The 25823-nt window shown below is 43.3% G+C and overlaps 1 protein-coding gene across 3 annotated transcripts in view; it reads right to left on the bottom strand.

Annotated features, from left to right (window-relative positions):
- Window positions 1-4814: 4814 nt before the first annotated feature.
- The window catches only part of KAT6A (lysine acetyltransferase 6A), a 108781-nt gene continuing 87772 nt past the window's right edge, over window positions 4815-25823 (bottom strand). For all 3 annotated transcript variants that reach the window (XM_070364192.1, XM_070364193.1, XM_070364194.1), the window contains exons 10-17: window positions 23605-23746; window positions 21806-21967; window positions 20684-20777; window positions 18109-18340; window positions 17188-17422; window positions 15202-15834; window positions 12246-12558; window positions 4815-10230 (exon numbers count right to left, since the gene is read on the bottom strand). In XM_070364192.1, the coding sequence (XP_070220293.1) occupies window positions 7580-10230; window positions 12246-12558; window positions 15202-15834; window positions 17188-17422; window positions 18109-18340; window positions 20684-20777; window positions 21806-21967; window positions 23605-23746 (4462 nt within the window). In that variant the 3' untranslated portion in view covers window positions 4815-7579. The remainder of the gene's footprint in view (window positions 10231-12245; window positions 12559-15201; window positions 15835-17187; window positions 17423-18108; window positions 18341-20683; window positions 20778-21805; window positions 21968-23604; window positions 23747-25823) is intronic.

Genomic DNA, 25823 nt, shown 5'->3' with positions numbered 1-25823 from the left:
ATGCCTGGAGACAAAAGAAAACAAAAACGCAACAAAGTCTACGGGACGCAACAAAAGCAGTTTAAAAGGGAAGTTTATAGCAATACGATCCTACCTCAGGAAACAAGAAAAATCTCAAAGAAACAACCTAATCCCACAACTAAAGCAACTAGAGGAAGAAGAACAAACATAACTCAAAGTTAGTAGAAGGAAAGAAATCATAAAGGTGAGGAAGTAAATGAAAGAGAGACAGAAAATAATCAATGAAAAGAAAAGCTTGTCGTTTGAAAAGATAAACCAAATTGATAAAGCTTTAGCCAGACTTGACAAGCAAAAAAAAGGAGATGATCCAAGTCAATAAAGTCAGAAATAAAAAGAAGTTACAAACATCACAGAGATAGAAAGGCTCATAGGAGACTATGAACAGTTATACACCAATAAAATGGACGACCTAGAAGAAATGGACAACTTCTTGCTGCTGCTGCTGCTGCTAAGTTGCTTCAGTCGTGTCCGACTCTTCTCGACCCCATAGGCGGCAGCCCACCAGGCTCCCCCATCCCTGAGATTCTCCAGGCAAGAACACTGGAGTGGGTTGCCATTTCCTTCTCCAATGCATGAAAGTGAAAAGTAAAAGTGAAGTCGCTCAGTCGTGTCTGACTCTTAGCGACCTCATGGACTACAGCCCACCAGGCTCCTCCATCCATGGGATTTTCCAGGCAAGAGTACTGGAGTGGGTTGCCATTGCCTTCTCCTGGGCAACTTCTTAGAAAGGTCCAATTTCCCAAGATTGAATCAGGAAGAAACAGAACATATGAACAGACCAATTACCAGCAATGAAATTTAGTCAGTAGTTTTAGAACTCCCAACAAAGATTGGACCAGATGGCTTCACAGGTGAATTCTATCAAACATTTGGCAAAGAGTTAAAGCCTATCCTTCTCAAACTACTCCAAAAAATTGCAGAGAAAGGAACACTTCCAAACTCATTCTATGAGGCTAGCATTATCCTGATACCAAAACCAGACAAAGATATGACAGGAAAAGAAAATTACAGGCCAATATCAATGATGAATATAGATGTAAAAATCCTCACCAAAATACTAACAAACCAAACCCACAATATATTAGAAGGACCATGATCAAGAGTTATCCCAGGGATGGAAGGATTTTTCCATATCTGCAAGTCCATCAATGTGATACACCACATTGACAAATTGAAGAATAAACACTATACAATTATCTCAATAACCGCAGTAAAAGCCTTTGGTAAAATTTAATATCCATTTATGATTAAAACTCTCGAGAAAGTGGGCATAGAGGGGACATACTTCAACATAAAGGCTGTATATAACAAACCCACAGCTAATATCATTCTCAACAGCGAAAAGCTGAAAGCATTCCTTCTCAGATCAGGAACAAGACAAGGGTGCCCACTCACCACTTTTATTCAACAGAGTGTTAGAAGTCCCAGCTGCAGCAAGCAGACAAGAAAAAGAAATAAAAGGAATATAAATTGGAAAAGAAGTCAAACTGTCACTGTTTGCAAATGACATGAAAACCCTAAAGATGCCACCAGCAAACGACTAATCCGAGAGTTCATAAATGAATTCAGTAAGGCTCCAGGACACAAACTGTGTAGAAATCTGTTTCATTTCTGTACACTAACAAGAAACTCTCAGCAAGATAAACCACGGAAATGAGCCCATTCACAATCACACCAAAAGAGAATAAAATACCTTGGCGCCCCAAAGAAATAACTAAGATAGGCTGTAGTGCCTGGCTGCGACCTCTCTGGCTTTGTTTCCCTTGTGATTCTAATAGGATTTGTTTCTCAGCTTCCACGGTTGTTCTTCCAATATTGCATACTATTTAGTTTCAGATTCAAGACTTTCTTTCTATCAAGGACAAAATAGATATGCAACGAGCAACAAAGGTTTACTGTCGTCAATGTCTTGTAAAATAAACCTATAATGGAAAATAATTTAAAAAATAATATATGTGTATAACTGGATCACCTTGCTATGCGCATTGTAAGTGAACTATACATCAATACAATACATATATTAAGAAAAAAAAACTTTTGGGGATGCCAAGTTAGGGGTTCTAGTCAATTCTAGGTTGTTTTTTTTTCCCCTTAAATAGGAGCTGGACAATCTTTTTTTTTTTTTAATTGTGTAATTATTCCATTTTTGCAAGAGGTCCTTGCCTGTAGCAAAGCCTTTGTCACTGTCTCCTAGTCAACATACAACTGCTCTTTCTCTGGAAAACTATCAAATTCAGTCCTTTTGACATAATTGACTACAGCTGCTTTCTTCTACTTTCTTTTAAAAAGAAAATGAAATCAACCAATGTTATTAAATGGAATACATCAATTAAACAATTAGAGCCTGCCTGTACATGAGGCAGAGCCTCCGTTCTGGCAGAGGTTTTGTGTACAAATGTCTTTCTTTACTTTGTTCACCAGAGACTTTGAACTTAGGATAATAGCTGAAGGGCTTTAAATGACATTTTCAAAAATAGAAGATTCTGAGACTCAGAAATCTCTTTAAGGCCAGTGTAAATAACTTGAAAGGTGATCTGAATGGCTGGTGTCGAGGCATGAACTGGATGTAAGTTTTCTAACGCATATTCATAGAAACCCCGGGGAGTCCCAGCTGTAGTTCTCCGGTGTAGGCACAGCTGATGGATTTATCTCAGTTCACCTGCTTGCCTTTGCTTGCTCTTTGTGCGTGCATAGACTAAAAACGGTTAAAAACGAACATGTCACCCTAGAAACGTTTAACTTTTTTTTTTATGTCACTTAAATGAGGCTCTCAGAAATGTCTGTTATTATAGAGTTAAATGTTAGAACTTTTTTTCTTGCTAACAAGAATGTATCTCTCATTCTCAAAAAGTTTATTATTCACAACAGTTGCAGGAGAACAATTCCCTATGTCTTTCTCCTGTTTCAGAAGAGTTCAGAAAGCCAAAGCCCACCATACTCCATGGCTTCCCTTATTTCAGGCAAAAATTATACCTGCCACCTTTCCAAGGTTTCTGTGTAATCTGTGTACCAATCTTTAGGCTCCTTATTGATGTAGCAAGGAATCACAGTTAAGCCCAATTTGTAGCTGTCACTCTGCAAAGCAAATCCATGGATCTTGGCTGTGTTAGGTAACCACACTGACTCACATAACAAACCCAACCTGCCCCTTAACAGAAATTTATTAATAGATGAGCTGGGTTTTGTTCAGGGGATTTTTGGCTTTTAATTGGACGACCATGCTCAATAATTACAGACATTTGACAATATAAATGTCACTCTGCAGGGTCTTGGGTTCACATACAGATGTGTCGCTTGAATTTTTAGATGTAAGTTACATGAAGAGTATGGTGCTCCTCCCCACCGCCACCACTTGTCTGTTTACTCTGCCGGGCCAACAACAGGGCCAACAACAATCAGTTTTTCCTCTTTGCACTATGCTTTCCAATTGTCATCTTTATGAAAAATCAAGAGGTAGGACAAAAAACACCACACCCAGCACCGGGTGTCCCAGGGAGATCCTAAAACAGTAATTCTCACCTGAAGAGCTGGGGCCGTCACGCCGACCCCTGATGTTCAGTGAGTGCACGGGGCTGTCCCCACAGTACAGAGGGGTCGGTCCACCTGGGATGCTCAGAGGGACTGCATGGGAAGCATGGGAGCTTCAGAGGGACTTCCGGAAGCCTAAGAAGGAAGGCGCAGCAGCAGATCAAGGCGCTCAGCCATACACAGACGTCAAGGGTGTGGTCCTTTCCTCTCCCACCCACCTGCTGAGAGTGAAAAGGCCAGATGGCGAAGAAGAGAGAGGCCCTCCTCACCTGATCACTTGGGAGCTGGCCACACATGGAATTACTCCAGTTTTACACGCAATACGTAGTGGGGGTTGCTCACACTTAAAAGAAGCCTATTTGGTCACATTATCTTCTTGGTAGAAAAATCAGAATTGTTGCATGTTGAAATCACTTAAAGCAGGGAGTTTGCAGTAGCAAAGGCAGTGTATGTTTTTGAGACAATTCACTACTAACCGCGTAGTGCAGTGACGACCTTGGGTCCAAGTTGTGACCACTGAAGCAAGCAAATAGGGGGGAAAAAAACACACGTTTATTTTTCTGAAGATGACGTGGCCTAAAACTCCAATGGCACAAAGTTTAGAACAAATGTCTGCTGTGAACATGATTCACATCCACTTCCTAAACTCCTAACTCAGCAGCAAAGGGCATCAGATCAAGTTAGGAGGGCATGAAAACCTGCATCTGCCTCGCCTCCCTACCCTAAACAGCTGTCAGTTTCCCAAAGCAAAGTCGGATTCTGGAATCTGCCTTATACCCAAAATTCTTAGATGAGAGGCGAGAACAGTAACTCAGAAAATATCAAAAAAATGATTGATGTTTACGACCCGGATTTTTGGTAAACCTTCCTAGATTACACAATCAGGTCAACTGAGATAAGAAAAAACACTGCTTTGTTCCACTTCTGGGAGCTACTTGTTACTGCCACTGTATTTTTTTTTTTTTTTGGTTGGCTGAATTACAACCCCTTTAAAAGTTTTTCAAATGGGTCCCCACCCCACACCAAAAAATCCCACCAAAGTGAGGTTCTAATACCATTTTCTCTGGAAAAGGGGAAACTATCTATATTCTTGGAAATGAAACATTATTTGAATCAAAACTGAAATTTCAAAGCAAAGGTCATATACTTAATACTTGCTAGCTGAAGAGGAGTGTGAAAAGGCTAATATTCCTGAGTTTGTGTGTAGAAAAAGAATCAGAAAATTTGAAGCATTTGGGAGAAAAATTCCACTTGCAAGACAGACATCCAAAATGGCTCAACATAATTTATTTTTTTTTTTTAATGTTAAAATGTACAGAGTTCTTTTGAAAGTACTTGCTAGAAAGGGGGAAAAAAAAGTGATATTACATACAGGAGAGGAAGGAGACCGGCTGGCCCAGGAGCGCGTGACATGGAGAAGTACGAAGGCATCTAGGCACCCCTTCCCCGTAGCTTACAAGTCACCATGAACAAAGTACAAAGAGGTTACAAAACAGGAAAAGCAAATATAAACAGACAGGAATAGACTTAGCTTCATTTGTACATGCGGCTTTTAGAGGCATCTGGAGCTCTATTCACACACTCTAGAGATCTCTTTAAAGAGAATTTTTATCTTTCTTAAAATAGTTTTTAATATTCTACAACAAAGATAAAAAATTTTAAAGATGGAATGAAATGAAAAAGCTCTTATTTTAAAAGGCATCAAAGTCACTAACAGTGAGTTTTTTAAATTTCTTTTTTTAGAAGATTACCCAAGTTATCTTGCTAAAAATACATTTTTTTTTTTAAACAGAAGTGAAAAAATGACAGGTACCAATATTACTGTGTTGGATAATTTCTTTTATAATATAGAAAAGAACATTTTCTCTACAATAGTTCTAAAGTCACAAAAAGGCTTGTGGAAAAAGGGAGCTGCCCGATTGAAAATTGTTTTTTTTTTTTTTTTTTTTTAAAACAAAACCAAACACAACCGCAAACCAACAGAAACTGAATTCACGGCCCTCCTTTCAACAGCTTCTCCTTCTGCCCTGACCCACCCTCCTCCCAAGACACCTCCCTCCCCACCCACCCCGTCCCCACCCCAACCAGGAAGCAATGACAGCGCTGAAGAGTCGGCAGAGGGCAGCACAGGGCACGTTCTACACACGGGACGGGGGCTGGAAAGGTATATACAGAGACTGGTCCTACTCAGCCTTGCGCATGCTCAGAATGCTCAGACAGCGGTTAGGAGGCGGGATTCTGCCTTGTTCTACCTAACACGTTTAATTGAGAAAGTCAATTAAAGTGTGTGTATATATATTAAAAAAACCAACAAACCTGTGCATTTGAAAAAATTTAATGCCTAATTTGTTACTTCAAAAATTTATCTATATAAAATGTACAAATAAAGGAGAGAATTTAACGCTTACAGGTATTTCTTTAAGCAGTACTTCCTCCTTTTGGATATTTGACTGCACATACCAAGTGGTATAATAGTGTCCATCTTCCAATGATGGAACATATATACGTATATATATATACACACATATATATATACTTCTATATATATATATATGTTTTTTTTAACCTATCCCTGGAGCAAGTGACAAGAGAATGGGCGAACTGGCTGCACAAGAGAAAAGAGAATGAAGTTGGAAGTGACATAGGAGCCTGCCAAAACCCTGCTGTCCAGATCTGCCCGACTATGCTGGTGGTTGGTCGATCCCTCTTCTCCTCAGCCTCTCCCCGGGGAGGGGCCGCGCATCCCGATTCACAGGGGAAGGGACTTAGGATCTCAAAAGACAAAGGAAAACTAGAGGTATGTTATCACTGAAGTAGCTATAAGACTCACGCCACGGTCTCCCTCACAACACGCTATCTGCGTCATCTCTTCCAACACAAAGTAAACAGTGTCAAAGGTTAGTCAGGTATTTCTCAAGCCGCTGACGTGTACAGTCATCCGCCAACCCTTTAGATGAGGACGTCAGAGGCTCATCGCCACATCACCGGGGACTATTGTTCACTCTAATCACAGTCAGGAAGGCTCGAGAATCGAGACCCTTAAGAGTCTCAAGGTATGTACTAAAATCAAGAGGCTGCGTGGAATTATGTGCGTATGGCTGATTCACCAGGTGGTAAAAAAAACAAGAGGTTACATTCCTCTTTTGATTGTTAACTGACCATCTATTCCTCCAAGGCTGGATCAGGATTGCAAACAGCTTTCCTCTGAGATTCTGCTGTTAATTGAGACTTACAGTATTTGTGTGTCTCTGAGTGCTGAGTGGGAGTAGTTTTTAAAAAATTATATTACACTTGATCTAAGAAAAACATTTCAATGAAGTCCATCTATAAAGAAACATTCTTGGGGAAAGGTTTCAAGAGGTTTGTGTGTGCGCGTGTGTGTATGTGTAGGGAGTGGAGGGGATTTTAGGAGGAGAAGCATTTTCCTGCCTCACTTTATTAATAATAATAATAATAATATTAACAATAATAATAAGTTTAAGGAGCTTGGGTTGTTCTCCATGTCCCCTTCCGAGTCTCCCATAAGTGCCTCCTGCTGGAATGAAGTAGGGAATGAAAGGCTGGGTGTGGAGGAAAAGGGTCTGGCTAACCCTCGAGATGTATATGTAACATTTAAAAATGACGACACTGGGAGCTGCAAACACTTGAGGGGAAACATACATTTTAAAATAAAATAAAGATAATTCACTTTTACACAAATTCTGTCCATGTGGCGTGTAAAGAAAGTAAGGCTCTTTTTAATTATGAAAAGATTTCTGTGCATGTTTCCCCTATCCCCAAATCCGTTTTTAGATGAGTTCTATTGTAAAATGTTCAAGATTGTGAAGAAAACCAAAACCCAGAACAAAATGAACCCCCCAAAAAAGAGAAGACCAGGTTTTCTAAAAAATAAAATAAACCAAAGAAAAATTCCTCTAAATCTACAGCAATATTTTAACTGGAAAAAAAGGTCCATTTTTCTCTGGTTTGTCAGTATAAAAGGTTCCTTTATTTATATATATTTAGGTTCTGAACTGCAAGTCCATCTTGCTCATCTTCTCATGTAAGGTCCGTTGAGCGACTGCTTGGGCACGCCCGCCGCGTTCATGTAGCTGTGATGGGAGGGGCCCGTGTACATCACGTTTCCGTGCGGGCTCGGCTGCATAGGCTGCTGGGGGTAGGCCTGGCCCCCCATCACCCCCATCTGCATCTGCATAGGATACTGTGCTGTCTGGTTCATGTAGGCCGGGTTACTATGGTAACTGCTGTTCATCATGGGCTGGGTCATTCGATAGCTGTTCATGGCGTTCAGGGTGTTCATATTCATGGAATTGACATTATAGGCAGGGGTGGGCATCAAGTTCACCCCCATGTTCATGCCACGCTGCACGGCCAAGGCACGTGGGCCGGCCTGCATGGCGACCGCGGGCGGGCTGCGGCCGTACAGCTGCTGCTGGTGAGCCGCCGCGGAGGGCAGGGGCGCCGACTTGGAGCGGATGGAAATGTGCCCCTTGACGGGCATCTGCCCTTGCAGCCTCTGAGTGTGGGGAATGCCAATGTTGGTGGCAGACATGTTGCACTGCAGCAGAGGGGACGTGAGGTTCATGGTGGTGGAGGCCAAGTTCGGGGGCGGTGTCATGGTGGCTTGTGCTTGAGGGGTCCCTGCTAAGGGATGCGATGGAGCCAGCTGAGCCAGTCCCGTGTTGGACAGAGAAACACTGGTTGCATAGGAAGTCACAGCAGGAGAATGGCTATAAGGCATGGCATGGGGGTCCATAATGGTGTTGGTCAGCTGCTGCAACTTGGCCAGACTGAAGGTGGCCGACGGCTGGGAGTAGCTGCCGGCCCCGAAGTCCCCGGGGATCCGCTCGTAGATGCTGATGTTCCCCGTACTGCCGGACTCCGGGATCTCCATGATCATGGGCGCCGGAGTGAAGCTGTTGTTCATGCTGCACTGCGACAGAGGGGGCTGCTGCTGGGGCGGGGGTGGGGGCTGTGGCTGCTGGGGCGGCGGCGGGGGTGGGGGCGGCGGCTGGGCAGGCGGTGGGGGCGGGGCTGGCGGCTGAGGCTGTGGCGGTGGAGGCTGCTGCGATGGCTGGGGCGGCGGCGGCTGCTGAGTGCTGGGAGGCCTCTCAACGGCACAGCTCTGCGGGGACTTGATGCCACAGTTGGCGGCGGGCGGGACGCTACTCTGTGGCATCAGGCTGCAGCCGCCACCCATGCCAGCCATCTGCTGGGTGACCACGCAGCTGTTCTGGGTGAGGCTGCTGGAGGACGACAGGCCGTAGGAGCAGCTGCTCTGGGAGGAGCTGTTCCCACAGATGCTGCTGCCCATAGTGGAGTCGTAGCTGCTGGGGTTCTCGTAGTTCTCTGTGGTGCTCTCGATGCTGCCCAGGTCGCTGAAGCCGCTGTCCACCACCTGCTGGGAGTGGTCGGATACGGAAGGCACATCCATCATGGGGCTGGTCTCCATGTTCTGCATAGACGGGGCGGACAGGGATCCTTGCTCCGGGCTGATCTGGGTGTAGCCCCCTTCGAGGGCGGGCACGCTGGGGCTGCTGACCGAGCGCACCGACTGGCTGGGGTGGGACTGTACGGAGGACAGCGGGCTGTTGTGCTCAGAGGCGTGGCAGTCCTCCACCAGGGCCAGTGGCGGGTCCTCGTCGGCTTGCGTGTAACTCTGCAGCGTCTGGCAGGCGGCCAGAGTCTCCTCGCAGTCCTGGTAGGCGCCCTCATGCTCGCCGCGCTCCTCCTGCGTCAGGGACTGCACGGCCTGCACCGTCTCCAGGTCCAGCTCGCTGTGTGGGATCTCCTCCTCCTCCTTCAGCTCCAGCAGCTCCTCCTTCGAGCGCGAGTCCTCCTCGCGGTCGTCCTCAGAGCCCGGCATGTGCTCCGACACCACGGACGCATCGTGCGAAGTCTGCTCCTCCTCGGAATCCGGCTCCGTCTCCTCCTTGTCTTTCGGGTTCTCCCCACTGCCCTGCACATTAGGATCTAAAAAAGCCTCCCGGCCGCCAGGCTCCTCCTTGACGCCCTCCCGCGCCGGCGGCTCCCCCGGCTCCTCCTCCTTCTTGGCGGGCTCCAGGTGGCCGTCGTCCTCGTCGTCCGCATCGTGATCTTCGCTCTGGTTTGTCTCCGCGGCCGTGTCCTCCTCCTCCTCGGGCTCCCGCCTGGCCAGCTCCTGCGGCGCCTCCTCGGATGGCCGCTGCTCTGCCGGGACGCGGGGCTTCTCCTCTTCCTCACCGGCCTCGGGCTCCTTGGCTTCGGCCTCCGGGCTGCTGGGTTCGGCGGGAGAGGCCGCCGCCCTGACGTCACTGCTGGTGGTGTCCTCCTCCTCCCCCTCCTCGACCTCCTCCGCTTCCAGGGGCAGCTCCTCCTCTTCCTTCCTTTCCTCCGTTAAAGGCAAGTCTTCTTGTGGTTCAACAGTTTCTTCGCTTTCTTCCATTTTGGATTTACGTCCCGCTTTCGGAAGGGGGACGATGGGCTCAACGATGCACTCTTGAGCAGAGAGGGGCACCATCTCCCGACTCAGCTTAAAGCCCGGCTTGCGACCAGGTCTCTTTTTCCAGTGGACTGGTTTGCGGCTCTTGCCCTTGGGCCATCCCTTCTTCTTCTTCATGGGCGTGGATGTATCTGGCTCAAGTGGAGCGTCCTTCACATCACATTTTCTCAAGAGAGACACTGGCTTTAGGACAGGAGTGTCTGCACAGGAAGGATAAAAAATAAAATAAATTACAGGATCTTGTATTTGCTAGTGCCTTTGTCCGAGCCCACATGTACAACAGAAATGATTTTATTATCACCCCAAACTCCCGACTATCTTCATTTCTAAGTTAAGAATCTAAAGGAGAAACCTATTTCATGATATCTTCTGAAGTCACAGAGGGAACTGGCAGAACAAGGAAAAGAATTCTGGTCCACCCACCAGGTTCAAGTGCATCATCAAAGCCAACTGCACATCTTTGGGAAGTTACCCTAAGACTCAGGATCATCATTTAAAAAATGGAGATAAGCTTTACAAGGACACATACTAGTAGTGCTCAGAGCTACTTTAGACAAGCTGTCTTTACCATATAAATTACATATCAGCTCACTTATCCCTCCCCCCCATTTATCTTATTGCTTTGGTTTTCTTAGTTTCTACAAAATCATTACTTCAGGTAATATCATGAGCCAGCTACTCCAGGCCATGTCTGAGCAATCCTACAGGAACACTTCCCAGCCAGTGTTGTGTTTGTGTAAAAAGAGCTGCAAGACATGTAGTCCTGGACAAATACTGACCTGAAGCAAAGGGTTTACTAGAAATAAATTTGATATTAGCATCACTTTCTCACCATCACTTTTTCTAAAAACTATGAAATATCTATAGCATAAAATTTACCATTTTAACATTTTTGGGTGTACAGTCTGGTGCAACATTAAGTACATCCACATTTCCATTAATTTTTAAAAAGAAGACCAGCAAGGTAGGAACAGGAATTTTTTTTAGGGGATGGGGAATGGAAGTAGTAGGACTAAAAAAGTATAGTTACCAGTAGTAACCTGAAAATAAACAAAGGAAATGGCTACATTAGAGAAAATTCTGTTCAACAGAACTTAGAGGATACTATTTTAATCTATGATGATATAAGACAGAATTTTGCAAAAGTGCCACATTCTTTACTTTACAAAATAAATTTTTAGTTTCCTAGTTACATATCTCAAAATATAACACAATAAAATTCTGGAAAATCATGCACAATAAAGCAAAAAACTTAAGTCATCACTACGTTAAAACTATTGATTATACAAAAACACGAGACTGAAGAAAATGCAAGTTGTCTACTAGATTTGAAATTGAGTGAATTTATTTTTAAAAGCCCAAATAGTCAGTACATAAAAGCTATAGGTTTATGCACCAAGCGTGGACGTGATTCCTCTGAATTCGCCCAGCAAAGCACAGCAGCTCAGTGTGACCCCAGCAAGGACGCCACACAGCACAAGGCAGGAAGTTCGGGCAACGATGTGAACAACTAGTTTGGGACCCAAGTCATATATCAGCCCCTTCTTTTCATCTTTAAAGAGGAAACGACAACCAGTCTAATCACCGGATTTTTAGCTATGCCATAAAATTTAACTTATTTTGAGGTACTGTTACCCTTTTATTAGAAATTTACTACTCGTTGAATAAGACATATTACAGATACAATTCAGGAACAGATTTGAAGCAAGTCCAATTTACACGAGTCTGACCTTATTCGAGAGCCACTTCTAAGCACTTAGTCATTTAACTGTATTTACTGAGTGCTTATTTTAAGCACTCAGCATACACAATTAGCAAAACAGGCCAGGTCTGTAGACAGTGCACTCCAGTAAAGGGTTATTAATTATCTTCTTTACGCTAAGTCTCATCCACCCATTAACTAAAGACACACATAATGGACGAGAAAGGACTAGGCAAAAAGAACAATTTCCGAACAGCAAGATTACTATCTGCTGAGGCAAAAACAGGTGCTATGGGGGAACTGGGAAAAAACACTCCGAAAAAAGGACAGAGAAGTAAGGCAGAAGGTGAGTATGAGCACACTGGACACAGCTCTTCGGGGGCTGCAAGTCGTTCTGCACTTGCTCGGTGGGTCATCTGCCCCTCACCCTCTCTGCTGGAGGTTTTGCAGCTACTACTGCTGTATCTTTCAAAACCAGGAAACTACAACAAGCAACCGCTCTGTGAAACATACCATCAGCATCATCTGACTCTTCGTCATCGTCTTCATCTTTAGACTTCCTCTTAGAATCAGACCGACACCTGAGAACGTCCTGGGAGGCCAAGCGATGGAAATACCCTCGAGAGAAGAGTTCACTCTCATCCTCTTCTTCCTCCTCCTCATCAATCTCGAACGTTGGCTCTAATCTCGGCATCGGCCTCTCGGAGTCGGAGTCTTCAAAAGGCTCGTCCAAGACCTCCGTGGTCTCAGAAATGGTCTCTGTGACAACACTGCTATTGTGGTGTTTGCGTTTTCGGACTCTCCTTCTTCGGTGAAGAATTGGTTTCTGTTTGAGAGAGAAAGAAGCATTTTATTTACGGTAATGAACACCGTCATTTTCATTAATAACACGATTAATAGTTTTTAAACCTGACACAATTAGCACGTATCAAATGAGTGCTGTTTGCCAAAAGACATTTTGAACATTATTTCAAAATACCATAGTTAAGATACTATATATACATAAAGTGTCATAGATACAAAAAGGATCACTGAAAACAACTTTGTAAAAGAACAGAGGAAAGAGTGGATGTTACCATTCCCCTACTAACAGTTCAGGTACATTTAGTACCCTAGGGAGCAGCCTATTTCAATATTGAAATGACACAAAGGCTAGTCTCTTCTCTTTTCCTCAAAAGAGAAAAGAAGAAATAAAACACCGTACATCTCACAGCTCCACTGTGCGTGTCAGCAGAACCACCAGGAAGGCCACCTTCCACTGTCATGCACTATCCACAGAGAGCTACAGTGGAGCCTGGGAATGTGGAGTCGGGATAGATCTCCTTGGTGTTAGCGAGCATTTCAGAAATAAAACAAGTCTGGTGTTGGGACGTGGCACATTAGGCATACTTCTGTACTAGGGTTGATCTAACATCTTAAATCACATAATAGATATCACAAAATGGTATCATATATTACCAAAGCTGATCTAATTCAATCCCCTCAGTCTACAGAGGCCAGAAAGGTTATAGGACTTGCTTTAAGGTCACGTCCAGTCAGTAAAGAAGTGGCTATAAAATTATTGGCAATTCCTAGTCAAGTGAATTTAAAACTTTACAAGCATCCTGTACATGTACTCACTGCCTGTTATAATACTCTCTTTTTACACAGGGAAATAGCATAATTTTATTTTGTAAAAAGGCAACATAAGCCCAGGATGGCAAAGATATATTCTTCACAGTCACGTAATGAACAACAGGTTAATCAATTTTTCTCCACTTCAAACTTACTAGTCTTTCTAGTTGAGAACACAGTTTTTCAAACGAGGTTAAACATGGCCCTACTCTGAGGAGAAATGGCTAATCCGAGGACTGGGGCGTGAAAGTAAGTATCTATGAGGCCACACGGATATGTCAAGAAACAGGAAAAAATGGGTAACTCTACTGAACAGAATTCAAGTAATTAACACAGATATTCTGCTCTTCAGGAGCAGTGTAGAACTTCCTGCATCTTAGGTATGGGCTGCAGGCAGTAACCTCCCTCCAAAGAGTACAGTACAGAAAGGGGTCTGAAACAGCAGTAACTCAAGAGTGAAGAGACCTGACAAGTCTGGCACCTGGAAGTCAGGCGACTTGGACTGACATCAACACCAACAGTGAGAAGTCACACGGACAGCAGATGCCCTTGTATTTGGTCCTGGTACAGCCTGATGGCAGATACCCTTCTATGATGTGACGAGAATGGCACTTTACCTCTGTGGCCTTCTTCCCAAAACACTTCACCCCATTTTAATACCATAAGGGGCATTCTACAGTATATCTAGCAAGTACTCCTCAAAACTGACAAGGTCATCAAAAACAAGGAGTCTGAGAAACTGTCACCAATAACCAGGGAGCCTAAAAAGACATGACAACTAAATGCAAGGTACGTGGTGTGCTGGGTGGCATCCTGGGGAAACGGGGGGAAATCTGAACCAAGTATGGGCTCCAGTTAATGAAGTGCTTGTGCTGGTTCCCGATTTGTGACCAGTGTGTAGCATCAAGGGAGGAGGTCAGTAACAGGGGAGGCGGGGTGTGGAGAATATAGGAACTCTTCATACTTTCTTTGCAATAGATCTGTGAATCTAAAACTGCTCCTAAAATGGAAAGCTCTTTTTTCTCTGATAAATAGCCCTATCTTTTTTTTTTTTTTTTCCCCCAAGGCTCTGCTAAGGAGAAGAATGATTTTATTGCTCTGCGTGAAAGCTGCCACCTCTCTAGTCCAGGGTGGCTCATCCAGAGAGCTGACACGCTTCGGCCTGGCAGCAATGTTTAAAGTTCACGCCACAGTTTGGGAGGTCTGTGGTATACGGTTTAACAGAATCTGTGACTACCACCTCATAGCATTCAGTAATAACCTATCATTCAAAGTTTGCAAGATGAAGAAATATAGTTTAGAAAATACGTTGAAAACAAAGTTAAGTGAAACCACAGAGGGTTGAAGAGGAGAGAGACCCAGGCAGGACACAGCGCTGTGCAGGGCGAGGGGACAGGCGTCACTCTGAGTACTGGGGCACTGTCCCGCCCACTCTCCATGCACCTATGGAGTGTGTGCCTCTCCTTTTCTAGTAGAAACATTTCTAACCCGTGCTTTTGGCCTCATGATTGTGGAATCTCAGCTTCCCAACCAGGGTTTGAACCCATGGTCCCCACAGTGGAAACTCAAAGTCCTAACCACTGAACACCAGGGAAGTCCCTGGGGTTTTTCAATCCCTAATAAGTCATAGTTTGAAATCAAACCAGCAAGCTGAAAACAGCCTGTCAGCCCTTAAATAAGTGTATGACTTCCAGGTGAGCACTCATGAACCAGAGGAGCCAGGTGCACACGACACGTGCTCACTGGAAGATCACAGGCCAGGAGACACTGGGCATGCAGCTGAAAGGCTAACACCTGTGGACTCCTGCCCCGATCTCTCAGAGCTCCGGGCCGGGGCAGGGCGGGGCGGCCCCACCTTCCGCTTCAGCGTGGGCTTGGTGAGCACCGGGGGTGAGCTGGACCGGGGGCTCTCGGGCTCCCCGTCCTCCTCGCTGCTCTCGCTGCAGCCCCGCAGCGCGGGGCGGTCCCCGTCAGCGTAGCGGCCTTCGCAGTAGCGACCCTCGCTGTAGCGACGGGGCAGCCGGTCGTGGGCGTCGGGCAGCCCGCACTTCAGCGGCTCGGGGCTCTTCTTCGGCGGGCCTCGCCAGAGCTCGAGCCCCTCGCCGGGTCTCCTCTTGGGCCCGTCTGGCTTCCCGTCCTGGTTCGGCTGCTCCTGGGAGGCTGCCGAAGGCTCCTCGTTCTCCATGTACTGCTCTTGGGAAGGTTCTGACTTTTCCTCACAGTCTCCGTACTGCTCCTGGGGGGCTGACGTCTCCTCCAAGAGCAGTTTCGGGTCCTTATCACCAAAGCGTTCCTGGGCTTTTCTGTTCTTCCTCCCCCAGCGGCCTCGCCGAGACGGCTGACTGTTGGCAGGAAGACTGTCACGGGGAAGGACCTGTTTGCTCAATCGAGTGGTATTGGCTGGTGTCGCAACTTCTGGTTTCTTTTCACTTTCTACTGAAGTGTAAGAATCCTGTTCTTTGTTCTCGCGAGATGCAGACTTCCCCACCTGATTTTAGGAAATAAAACCATGCTGGTTAATTTTCAGTCTTATTTGGTTATATCTCCTATTCTGGCCTTTTAAATGTTGGGGTAAGAAAACAGAGCTTCAAAGATGACATTATTTAATACTTAACATAAATATCTCTTGTGTGATATGCAATGTTTTAAAAGCTGTATGGGTAAAATCCATACCAATTATGTGAAATATTATTATTATATCCCCGTTTTACAAATGAGGTAACTGAGGCACAGAACGTGTAAGTAGCCTGCCCCAGGCCATGCAATAGCAAATGAAGAAGCTGGGATGTAAACCCAAACAGTGATCCAAGAGCCAGTACTCTTAACCACTGTGCAAACAATAAACAAAGTGACTAATATTTTCCTTAAGTGTTAGTCACTCAGTTGTGCCCGACTCTTTGTGACCCCATGGACTGCAGCCCACCAGGCTCCTCTGTCCATGAGATTTTCCAGGCAAGGATACTGGAGTGGGTTGCCATTTCCTTCTCCAGGGGATCTTCCCACCCCAGGGATTGAAGCCCGGTCTCCTGCACTGCAGGCAGATTCTTTACCTAGTGAGCTACAAGGGAAGCCTTGTATTATTTTCCTTATAATCTAGTAAATGTTAAATGACACAGTTCATGAAATTTATCAGAAATTTATAAACAGAGAGGAGACAAACTCTGGGGCATGGGCAAGAGAAAGAGGATGATCAAAAAATGAAAGAAAATTTCTGGAATGATTTTGACTTATTTTATTCTGAATACTTAATTTTACTTGGAAAATTACACTAAACAGGGGGCATTGAAACTATTTCTATCAAAAGAGAACACAGAGTTTTAAAGGATGAAAGCACTGCTTTAAAAAAAAAGGACAGAGAACAGTATGCATCACATGAAGAAAAATGTTGAAAATGATGTAGGACCTTCACTAACCCTTTAATGGCGAAAGACACGGAGCCGCTCAGTGCTCTATTAGAAAATATGCACTGCTTACATTATTTCCTTAATGTTTTAAGGAAAATGAATCTTCATTTTAAACAACGGTCAGATTTAAATTTAATTCAGATTCCTCAATTTCTATACAGCTTCAAACTTAGCTCTTATAGGCACTCTTGATAAATACTCATAACTAACACAATATAACAAATCTGAACGTTTCCTAATGATACAAGGCTTGAAAATATACAAATAAGTAAACAAACCCAGTCTTCCTGAAATTTCTATCACTGAAATAAACTTGGAAATTCTACTGTGAGTTTATAGTACTGGTTTTAGATCCCATTATATGTAAATCACAAACACGCCTGAAAACCAACACGCGCTCTTCCGTTACCAACACCGGGAACCGCCCGTGCCCTTACACTTGGCTCCAATTCTTCCTGGCTCTGACGCTCTTCCGGCTCTCTCTCCTCCTCCTCCTCTTCCTCCTCCTCCTCCTCTTCCTCCTCCTCCTCCTCCTCCTCTGAGACAACAGAATTGGAGACTATGACAGGAGTCCAGCGCAAACACTCGGGATCTACATCTACAGGCCGCAGATTCAGCTGAAGCTTTGCCATGTGATCCTGGATAAGCTTTTCCCGGCGGATAATCACAAATCTGAAACCAGAGAAAAGTTTATAGCAATCAACGACGTACCAGGAGTACCAAACAATGAATATGGAGCTACACTCCCAGAAACCCTAGAAATGAGAGCAGATAAATGCTTCAAAAAAGCCTGCCTGGAAAGACACCACCGAGATGGCTCAGAAACACGAAGGTGGATAAAGACTTCGCACTCAGCTAGAACGATGGAAGCTGTTTCAGTCACTTCCTGGCTCACACTCCCCACCTCTGAAATTTCTGCTATTCTCTTGCATTCTGTCTTTTATTCTCCATTGTCCTGGCCCAAATGCCTCCTTTCTTTGTGACCTTTTCTCCATCACACTAGACAGGTAAGCTGTCTTTTCTCTGACCTGTAGCTCATCCTGTGCCATCTGTACGGAAATTAATCAAAGGTGTATTTTAGTTGATACTATTTCTGCAGCTGTTACTTGTATGATGAAGGTACTCCCAATAAGTAACAGATTCAGTAGCTTAGGTCCGAAAGTTAGACAGAAGACCAGAAAAAACGTTTTTTAAAAAATGATCACTAGTATAAAATATATAAAGGAAATGAAGTCTCAGGATCACCAAGTACACCACTTACGTCAGTTCATGCACTTTAACTGATAATCCGGCTGCCCGATCCAAACACCTCCACCCAATCACCTTCCAAAGGTGATGCAAAGGGATGTAACACTCACTGGTCACTCCGGAAGTCCAGCATGCGCAGGTGGTGCAGTGTGGAAGTGATGTCTTGAGGGCAGATTCCAGTCAACTTACTCAACTTCTTAATGCTGATCTGCTTATCATTTTGGTGATAAAGGCACTCCAATATTACACTTTTCCAGTAAGCCATGTAGGAAAGGCGACCTAGATCGGATAATGGTTTCTCTGGAGACCCTGCTTGGCCTTCACGCTTTGATAACAAATAACCTAAAGAAACCCCCAAATCACAAATATGTCAGAGAGCCTAAAAGATAGCAGTTTACAAAAATAACAAGCCCTTCTTCCATAATCAATCCAGGTATTATAGGCTATCATTTCAGAGGCTAATTCCTTCAAGAACAAAATTACAAAATTACTTGAAAACAAATTTGCAAGAAGATTACACAATTTATACACTCTGGAAATCAAATTAGTATTACTTTGTCTATAGTTAATATAAATCACATTGTTAGAATATTCAAGCTGTTAAAAATCAGGACTTCATATTAAAAGGCTGCACAGATAAGATCGAGGCAAGACGCTTTTTGCCCATGGATGGAGGAGCCTGGTGGGCTGCATTCCATGGGGTCGCTACAAGTCAGTCTCGACTGAGCGACTTCACTTTCACTTTTCACTTTCATGCAATGGAGAAGGAAATGGCAACCCACTCCAGTGTCCTTGCCTGGAGAATCCCAGGGACGGTAGAGCCTGGTTGGCTGCTGTCTATGGGGTCGCACAGAGTTGGACACGACTGAAGCGACTTAGCAGCAGCAGCAGCATGATGAGGGAAACCATCCTTGCATGTTTTACTTGGGCCACTAGATGGCAACAGAACTATTTGTCTGCACAATATAAGACTGCCTTCAGTTTTTACATAATCCTATTAAGACTGTGGTTCTATGAGGGACCTATATGACGATTTCTCACTTCAATGGAAATGCTCCTCACAATCACCCATCACCCAAATTCATGATAAGCAAGAATGCAGCATGCCAGCATCACTGTGTGGTGCTATCACTCTGTCTTCTTGTCTAATGCATGGAACAGGAAAAGAAAGGAATAAACTCTAAGGGAAAGTATCAAAAATGGAGATGGCAGAAAAAGGTAGCATTTTGTCATCAAAGAAAATATCCATCTAAGAATGGTGAAGTGGGAAAACACATCACATCAGGAACAGTTTTAAAATAAAAACAAATACTATAATCATACAGACTGTTGTTTGTATAGCTCCAAAAAAAATGACTGAAAATATTCTTCCTAACTCTGCTACTTAATGGCATAACACATCCAATCACGAGTCCTATTTCAAAACAATATACTGATACTAAAGGAAACTATGTGTTTTATCCTCTACTACTAGTTGGAAGAAAAAAACAGGAAAATGTAAAAAATAACCACATATGGTGGTTATATTGTGTCACATATTGGCACATATTTCCAATTAAATATGGTTAGGGACACAGTCCGGAGAAGGCAATCGCACCCAACTCCAGTGTTCTTGCCTGGAGAATCCCAGGGACGGGGGAGCCTGGTGGGCTGCAGTCCATGGGGTCGCTAGGAGTCGGACACGACTGAGCGACTTCCCTTTCACTTTTCACTTTCATGCATTGGAGAAGGAAATGTCAACCCACTCCAGTGTTCTTGCCTGGAGAATCCCAGGGACGGGGGAGCCTGGTGGGCTGCTGTCTATGGGGTCGCAGAGTCAGACACAACTGAAGCGACTTAGCAGCAGCAGCAGGGACACAGTCTAAGGCTAAGTAGAGTAAGGTTCACTGGTCCATGTGAGAGAATTAACACTAGAAATGTAACCATCTGATATTTAGAAGAACTGCCTCTCAGAGTCCTTTTAACCATTACTTCTGAAAGTATTCCTTTAAATATTACTATTTTGAGCGAATATCTGAGGGAAGATATTCCCTCAAATAACACTATTTCATAATCAATAGAAGGCATGTGTGCTCAGTCGTGTCTGACTCTTTGCGACTGCTTGGACTGTAGCCAGCCAGGCTCCTCTGTCCACAGAATTTTCTAGGCAATAATACTGGAGTGGGTTACCATTTCCTTCTCCAGCAATCAATAGAAAATTTACCTCAAATACACATTTACTTTCAAAGCAAGATTATCAATGTATAAAACAAAATGCAAGTTCCACATGACCTTTTTAGAACAGTTAGCTTTCAATTTTTAACTCAAATTACATTATCTACCCTATCATTTACTTCTATCATTTTTAAAGGTGCATCGCATATTTTGAATCACTAGGTAAAGCCTGTAACTAAACCGTGCTGCACACATTTCTCAGATAACTGGGTAAGAAAAATAGGGCAGGTGCTGCACTTCTTTATTAGTGCTAATTTAAGTAGTTCTACGCTTTTTCATATTGTGAGACAGAATTATTGCATAAAATAAAACTAAGTTCCACTGTAAATTAATAGCTGCAAATTAAAACTATTTGCTATAAATCACATAGAAACTCATATCTAATATTAGCAATTTAAAAATACTTCATGTCCAACCAAAAGAAAGTCCACAAGAAGATACAATGAGCAGTTACGTTACTATAATCCTTACTGAAATCGATGAGAAACCTCCCATAGCCCTTGCGTTGGTACTGGGGAAGAATCATTATACAGGAAACGTTATATTTCTGTTGACAGTGCTTTTCCTGGTAGAAAAAACAAAAGCCTAGTTTTAAAACAACAGGCTGCTAAGACTAAACACTAATGTTAATTTTTAAGAAACAAAGATTAACAGTCAAAACCACAGCCCTGGTCCTTTGGGATTAGCAATGCACATCAAGAAAAAAATACCCCTCTGAGAGGGGGAGGACAGTGTTAAGCCCCTGGCACTCTCCACAAAGCAACCATCCCCAGGGAAAAACATAAACCAAAGTGACGCCACCCAACACCACCTGCAACTTGAAAACAGTATGTCAGCGCCTGAGATGAGCAGAGGAATCCCAGTCCTGACCATCTGCAAAGCTACAAACGCTGCCGTCAATGTGGCCCCTAGAAGTGGGACAGTTCATCACCGACTTCCAAGTTCCTTTTATTGTAGCTCCTGCTTTGGCGCTACATACGGTGGGTATAAATACACCTCTATAAATCAAAGCAATATATTTTAAATTATACTGAACTACTGAAACGGCCTACTAACAACTAGGGCTTTTCACTTAACTATTTTTATATAGTTAGATTTTATCATGGGCTTTCTTAAATAAAACTGCATCTTTTATGTTGTCTGACAACAGAAGAAACTTTTTTTTCTCTCCAAGAGAATGGAAAATTGAAGGAGAGAAAGTATCCTTTAATAAAAAATGGCTTCTTAAAAATTCTTACTTCTATGCCTAAAATTCAAATTGGGAAGAGAAGATTTAAACAGAGAAAGAACTCAGGTAATGACTCTGTTTATTTCACAAGTTCTGCCTATCATCACCATGGGAGTAGAAGCCATGGCAAAGCTTTCCCTCTGGGGTGTGAGCAGCAGTTTTATGTTCCCAGCAGAGAACAGCCCTCTGAACGTTACTAGGCACCTGCTGGCACCTGCTAAGTGTCTCGGCGGTCCTCCTGCTTCCCTTTCCAGAAAGCCACACGGCACCCAGAAGGGTGCGCCCTGTACTGCCTCCTAGGGACAACCAAAAGCTGTTTCGTATTTCCATATGAATTCAAGACAAACTTCAGCTGCTATACTTACTTTAGAAAAGTAGCCAACAAGGTGGCAGCCCTTGACATCATTCTGGGTTAGAACATAAAAAAGAAATGGCTCCACGTCATAATAGAGTGTTTTGTGGTCAAGAAACAACTTTGCCAAGAGACACAGGTTCTGACAATAAATGGTACTCACATTCCCATCAACCTAGAGGAAAAAAACAGACAAAACGGTCAGCGAGGTGTCTCTTTAATTCTAGAATAACACACGTCAGCAAACAGTGCCTGTGAGTACCCACAGTCCAGCCCAGGAGGAGCTGGCAACTCTCAGAACAGAATGGATCTGGAAGCTGTCCCTTGAAATGGCAGAGTACAGTGTCTGCTACTTTAAGACAACTAAATACACAAAACACTGCACTTCAACAAAGCACAAAAAAAGGCTAGACAAGGAGGTGATGGCCATTTTCAAAACAGCATTTGCTTTTACAAAAAGACTGACTACAGGAATCCTTCAGATGGCAAGCTGATCTGATGCATTTTTTACAGTATTTAATTCAACAAAAGATCTAAATGTAACCTCTTCTAAAATACATCTGTTAAGCAAAACAAAGTAAAACAACAGTTTAACTTGTGCCAGCAGCCAGAAGCAATGTAATCAGACTGCCAAAATGAGGTTTCCCCCTAAACAAAGCTCCTTGAGGGATTATTATCTTTTGTCAAAAGCAAGGAGCAGGTTCCCTGGGCGGCAACCTGGCAAGTGAGGTATTTCGTGGGCTCTGGTTGGCCAGGATCAGGAGCGCGAGGCTGTCTGGTCCCAGCACCCCTGCAGCGTGTGCTCCTCTATGACCACTTACATCAGACCCAAAGACACTGACATTTTAAGACTGCAACTTCTGCAAACTCCGTGACAGTCCAGAGGTTAGCACTCTGTACTTTCACTGCTGAGGGTCTGGGGTTCAACCAGGCTGGGGAACTAAGATCCCAGAAGCCACATTGTGTGGCCACACACAAAAAAAAGACTGCCACTTCTTTAGCAATTTAATGTACAAAACACCTTTTCCCTCCCTTAAAGGTCAAGAGCTCCTCTATTCCTCACCTAAAATAAAAGCTCTGGGAAGATTAAGACAGTGAGAGATGGAGCAGATCCTGACAACCTGAAAGTCTATCATCACTGGAATTAACAGAACTGAGCACATGGTACGCACTCAGTTAGTAGCTGGGCAATCAGACCGGAGCTGAGATCAAGAACTTAAAAACCACTATTAACAACACAGAATCACAGATGTAGCCTAAGTCAAACAATCACGATGAAGTCAGGAAATATTACTAGGATTTACTACAGCTGTTACATATATACCTCTACACAATATTCCTTTAAACAGAGCAGTAGAAATCTGTTAAGTGCCACATTTCATAGAGTCTAAGACACAATCTTATCACATCCATACAAAAGTAAAATCTGTTGGCATTAAAAAATCAAATGGAGTCATATATATCATAATTTTCAGTATTTTTACCTTCTGAGTGGAACGTAAAATATGTTACAACTGATGTCTTTGATTCAATGAAATACAAAATAGTTTATTCAGAGACCAAGTTTGTGAACTGGTACCACTTAGACTGACCTAATTCTGATTCTCCCCTATAGAGCTGAACTACTGACTCCATAGTGAGTGAACCATAGTAAAACATTTCCAAAACAAATCAAGCTGTGCAATCAGATAAAGCATGGGCAGCGGCGGGGGGTGGGGGGGGAGGGAGGTGGGGGGTGGGGGGGTTGGGTGGTGGTGGGGGGCTGTATTTGAAACGGATAGGAAGACAACTACTAAACATCTTCTACTTTACCTCAAAAACAGAAATGTTATTCTTTCTATAAATCTCATTAGCAGGAGGATGGAACCAACCACACTTCTTCATATGCTGCTGCAGAATAGTTCTACTTTTCATATATTTTAGACAGAATTCACAGAGATATAATTTAGGCAGCCTGTAAAAAAAACAATTACACAAATTTTACGTAAGACTTTAAACTTCCACTTTTATTCTTACTCATTACTACCCAGGTAAAAAGGTAAGGAATGTATCATTATCCCCACTAATCAAATTTTTAAAAAAGGAAACACAAAAATCAAAGATAAAACTAATCTGGATAATAGGATCCAAGTAATCGATAGCAAGAGGGCAGGGGTGGGAAATCAATTCACACAATCCAGGGATCTTCCTAGTAAACTAATCTTTGTTGTCTTTTAAAGTTACCCACCAGAAAGCCATGAAAATCTCACCTTCTCTCCTCCTTGATAATCTCCAGTAAGTAAAAAAAGTAAAGTCTACCTTGGGAACACACCAGAAAGTGAAGACTTTGTTAAGCTGTACAGTCTTTCTTCCTTTATCAGATCACTCACTCATTACTTTCAGAAAATGAACACGGACTGAACACTGTCAGGCCCTGTGCCAGGTACACCAGGTACAGAGGCTGAGCATGATGGACATATAGTGGGGACTGTAAAAGCAGATTCTGTACATATTTTTAAGTATAAAACTGTAATATGGAAAACGTTTTTTCAAGTTAGGACATGCTACACTACCTCCTCCCTTCTGCTCCGAAATTCTGGCTTTCTCTCCAGTCAAATATGACATTAAATCCTGCACCTCAAAGGTCTATTTTCAATGACTGAAATAAAATTTCTAATTATTTCTTCATCTATATTGTTACTTTTTATATAATAATTTATATTTTTCAATACACTTGCTTTTTAGCAGTAGGACTTCTCCCTTACACAGTCTCTGTGATAAGCAGCCAGGCAATAAAGTGTGCACGTGTGCTCAGCCATTTCTGACTCTTTGAGACCTGATGGCCACAGCCCACCAGGCTCCTCTGTCCATGGGGTTATCCTGGGAAGAATCCTGGAGTGGGCTGCCACTTCCTCCTCCAGGGCATTTTCCCAACTCAGGGATCTAACCCGAGTCTCCTGCCTCTCCTGCAATGCAGACAGATTCTTCACCACTGAAAAAGCCACAGAAGGAACATAACCTAAACACCAGTGGCTTCTGTAAGTATTTTAGTCTGGACTGAGAAGACTGCATGGCTCTCTCTGATAAACACATATCCCATGTATCCTCAGCACAGAGGCTCTCCTGTACCCTGAATTGTGTCCAAAACTGGTAAGCATGCTAAGATCTGATACTATAACAAAAACTGTACATACAAAAATACTGGGTGATACAATGACAAGAAATATAATCCAAATATATCTTCTCTCATATAAATACGTACTGAGGCTGAAGGAAATTGGAAAAAAAAAACACCTCTGTTTATATATTTTGGGTATTAATCCCTTATTGATCATATCATTTGCAAGCATTTTCTCCCATTCAGGAGGTTGTCTTTTCATTTTGTCAATGGTTTCCCTTGCAGTACAAAAGTTAAGTTTAATTAGGCTCCATTTACTTTTGCTTTTGTTTCCTTTGCTTTAGGAGACAGATAAAAAAACCTGCTCCAATTTATATCAAAGAGTATTCCAGCTATATTTTCTTTTAGGACTTTTATGGCTTCAGGTCTTATCTTTAGGACTTTAAACCATCCTGAGTTTATTTTTTACATGATTTGAGAAAACTGTCCAGTTTCATTCTGTTACATGCAACTGTCCGATCGTCCCAATATCATTTACTGAAGAATCCGACTTTTTCCCACTGTACATTCTTGCTTTCTCCATCACAGACTGACCATAAGAGGCAGGTTTATTTCTGGGCTATTATGTTTCATTGATCTCTGTGTGTGTGTGTTTGTGCCAGGACCACACTTTTTGATTACTGTAGCTTTGTAATACAGTCTGAAGTCAACCCTCCAGCTCTGTTTTACTTTCTCAAGATTGCTTTGGCCATTCAGGGTCTTTTGCATTTCTATACAAATTAAAAAATTTTTGTCCTAGTTCTATGAAAAATGCCCTGAGTAATTTGACAGGAATTGCACATAATGAGTAGATTGCTTTGCATGGTATCTGTCGTTTTTAACAGTAAGGTTTCCAATCTATAAACATAATGTATCTTTCCATTTGTCTCCGTCA

The sequence above is a fragment of the Bos mutus genome, chromosome 27 (assembly GCF_027580195.1).
Source record: "Bos mutus isolate GX-2022 chromosome 27, NWIPB_WYAK_1.1, whole genome shotgun sequence".
In the NCBI taxonomy this organism is placed as follows: domain Eukaryota; kingdom Metazoa; phylum Chordata; class Mammalia; order Artiodactyla; family Bovidae; genus Bos; species Bos mutus.
Note: the sequence above shows the minus strand (reverse complement) of the source record. Positions and strands in the feature narration are given on the sequence as shown.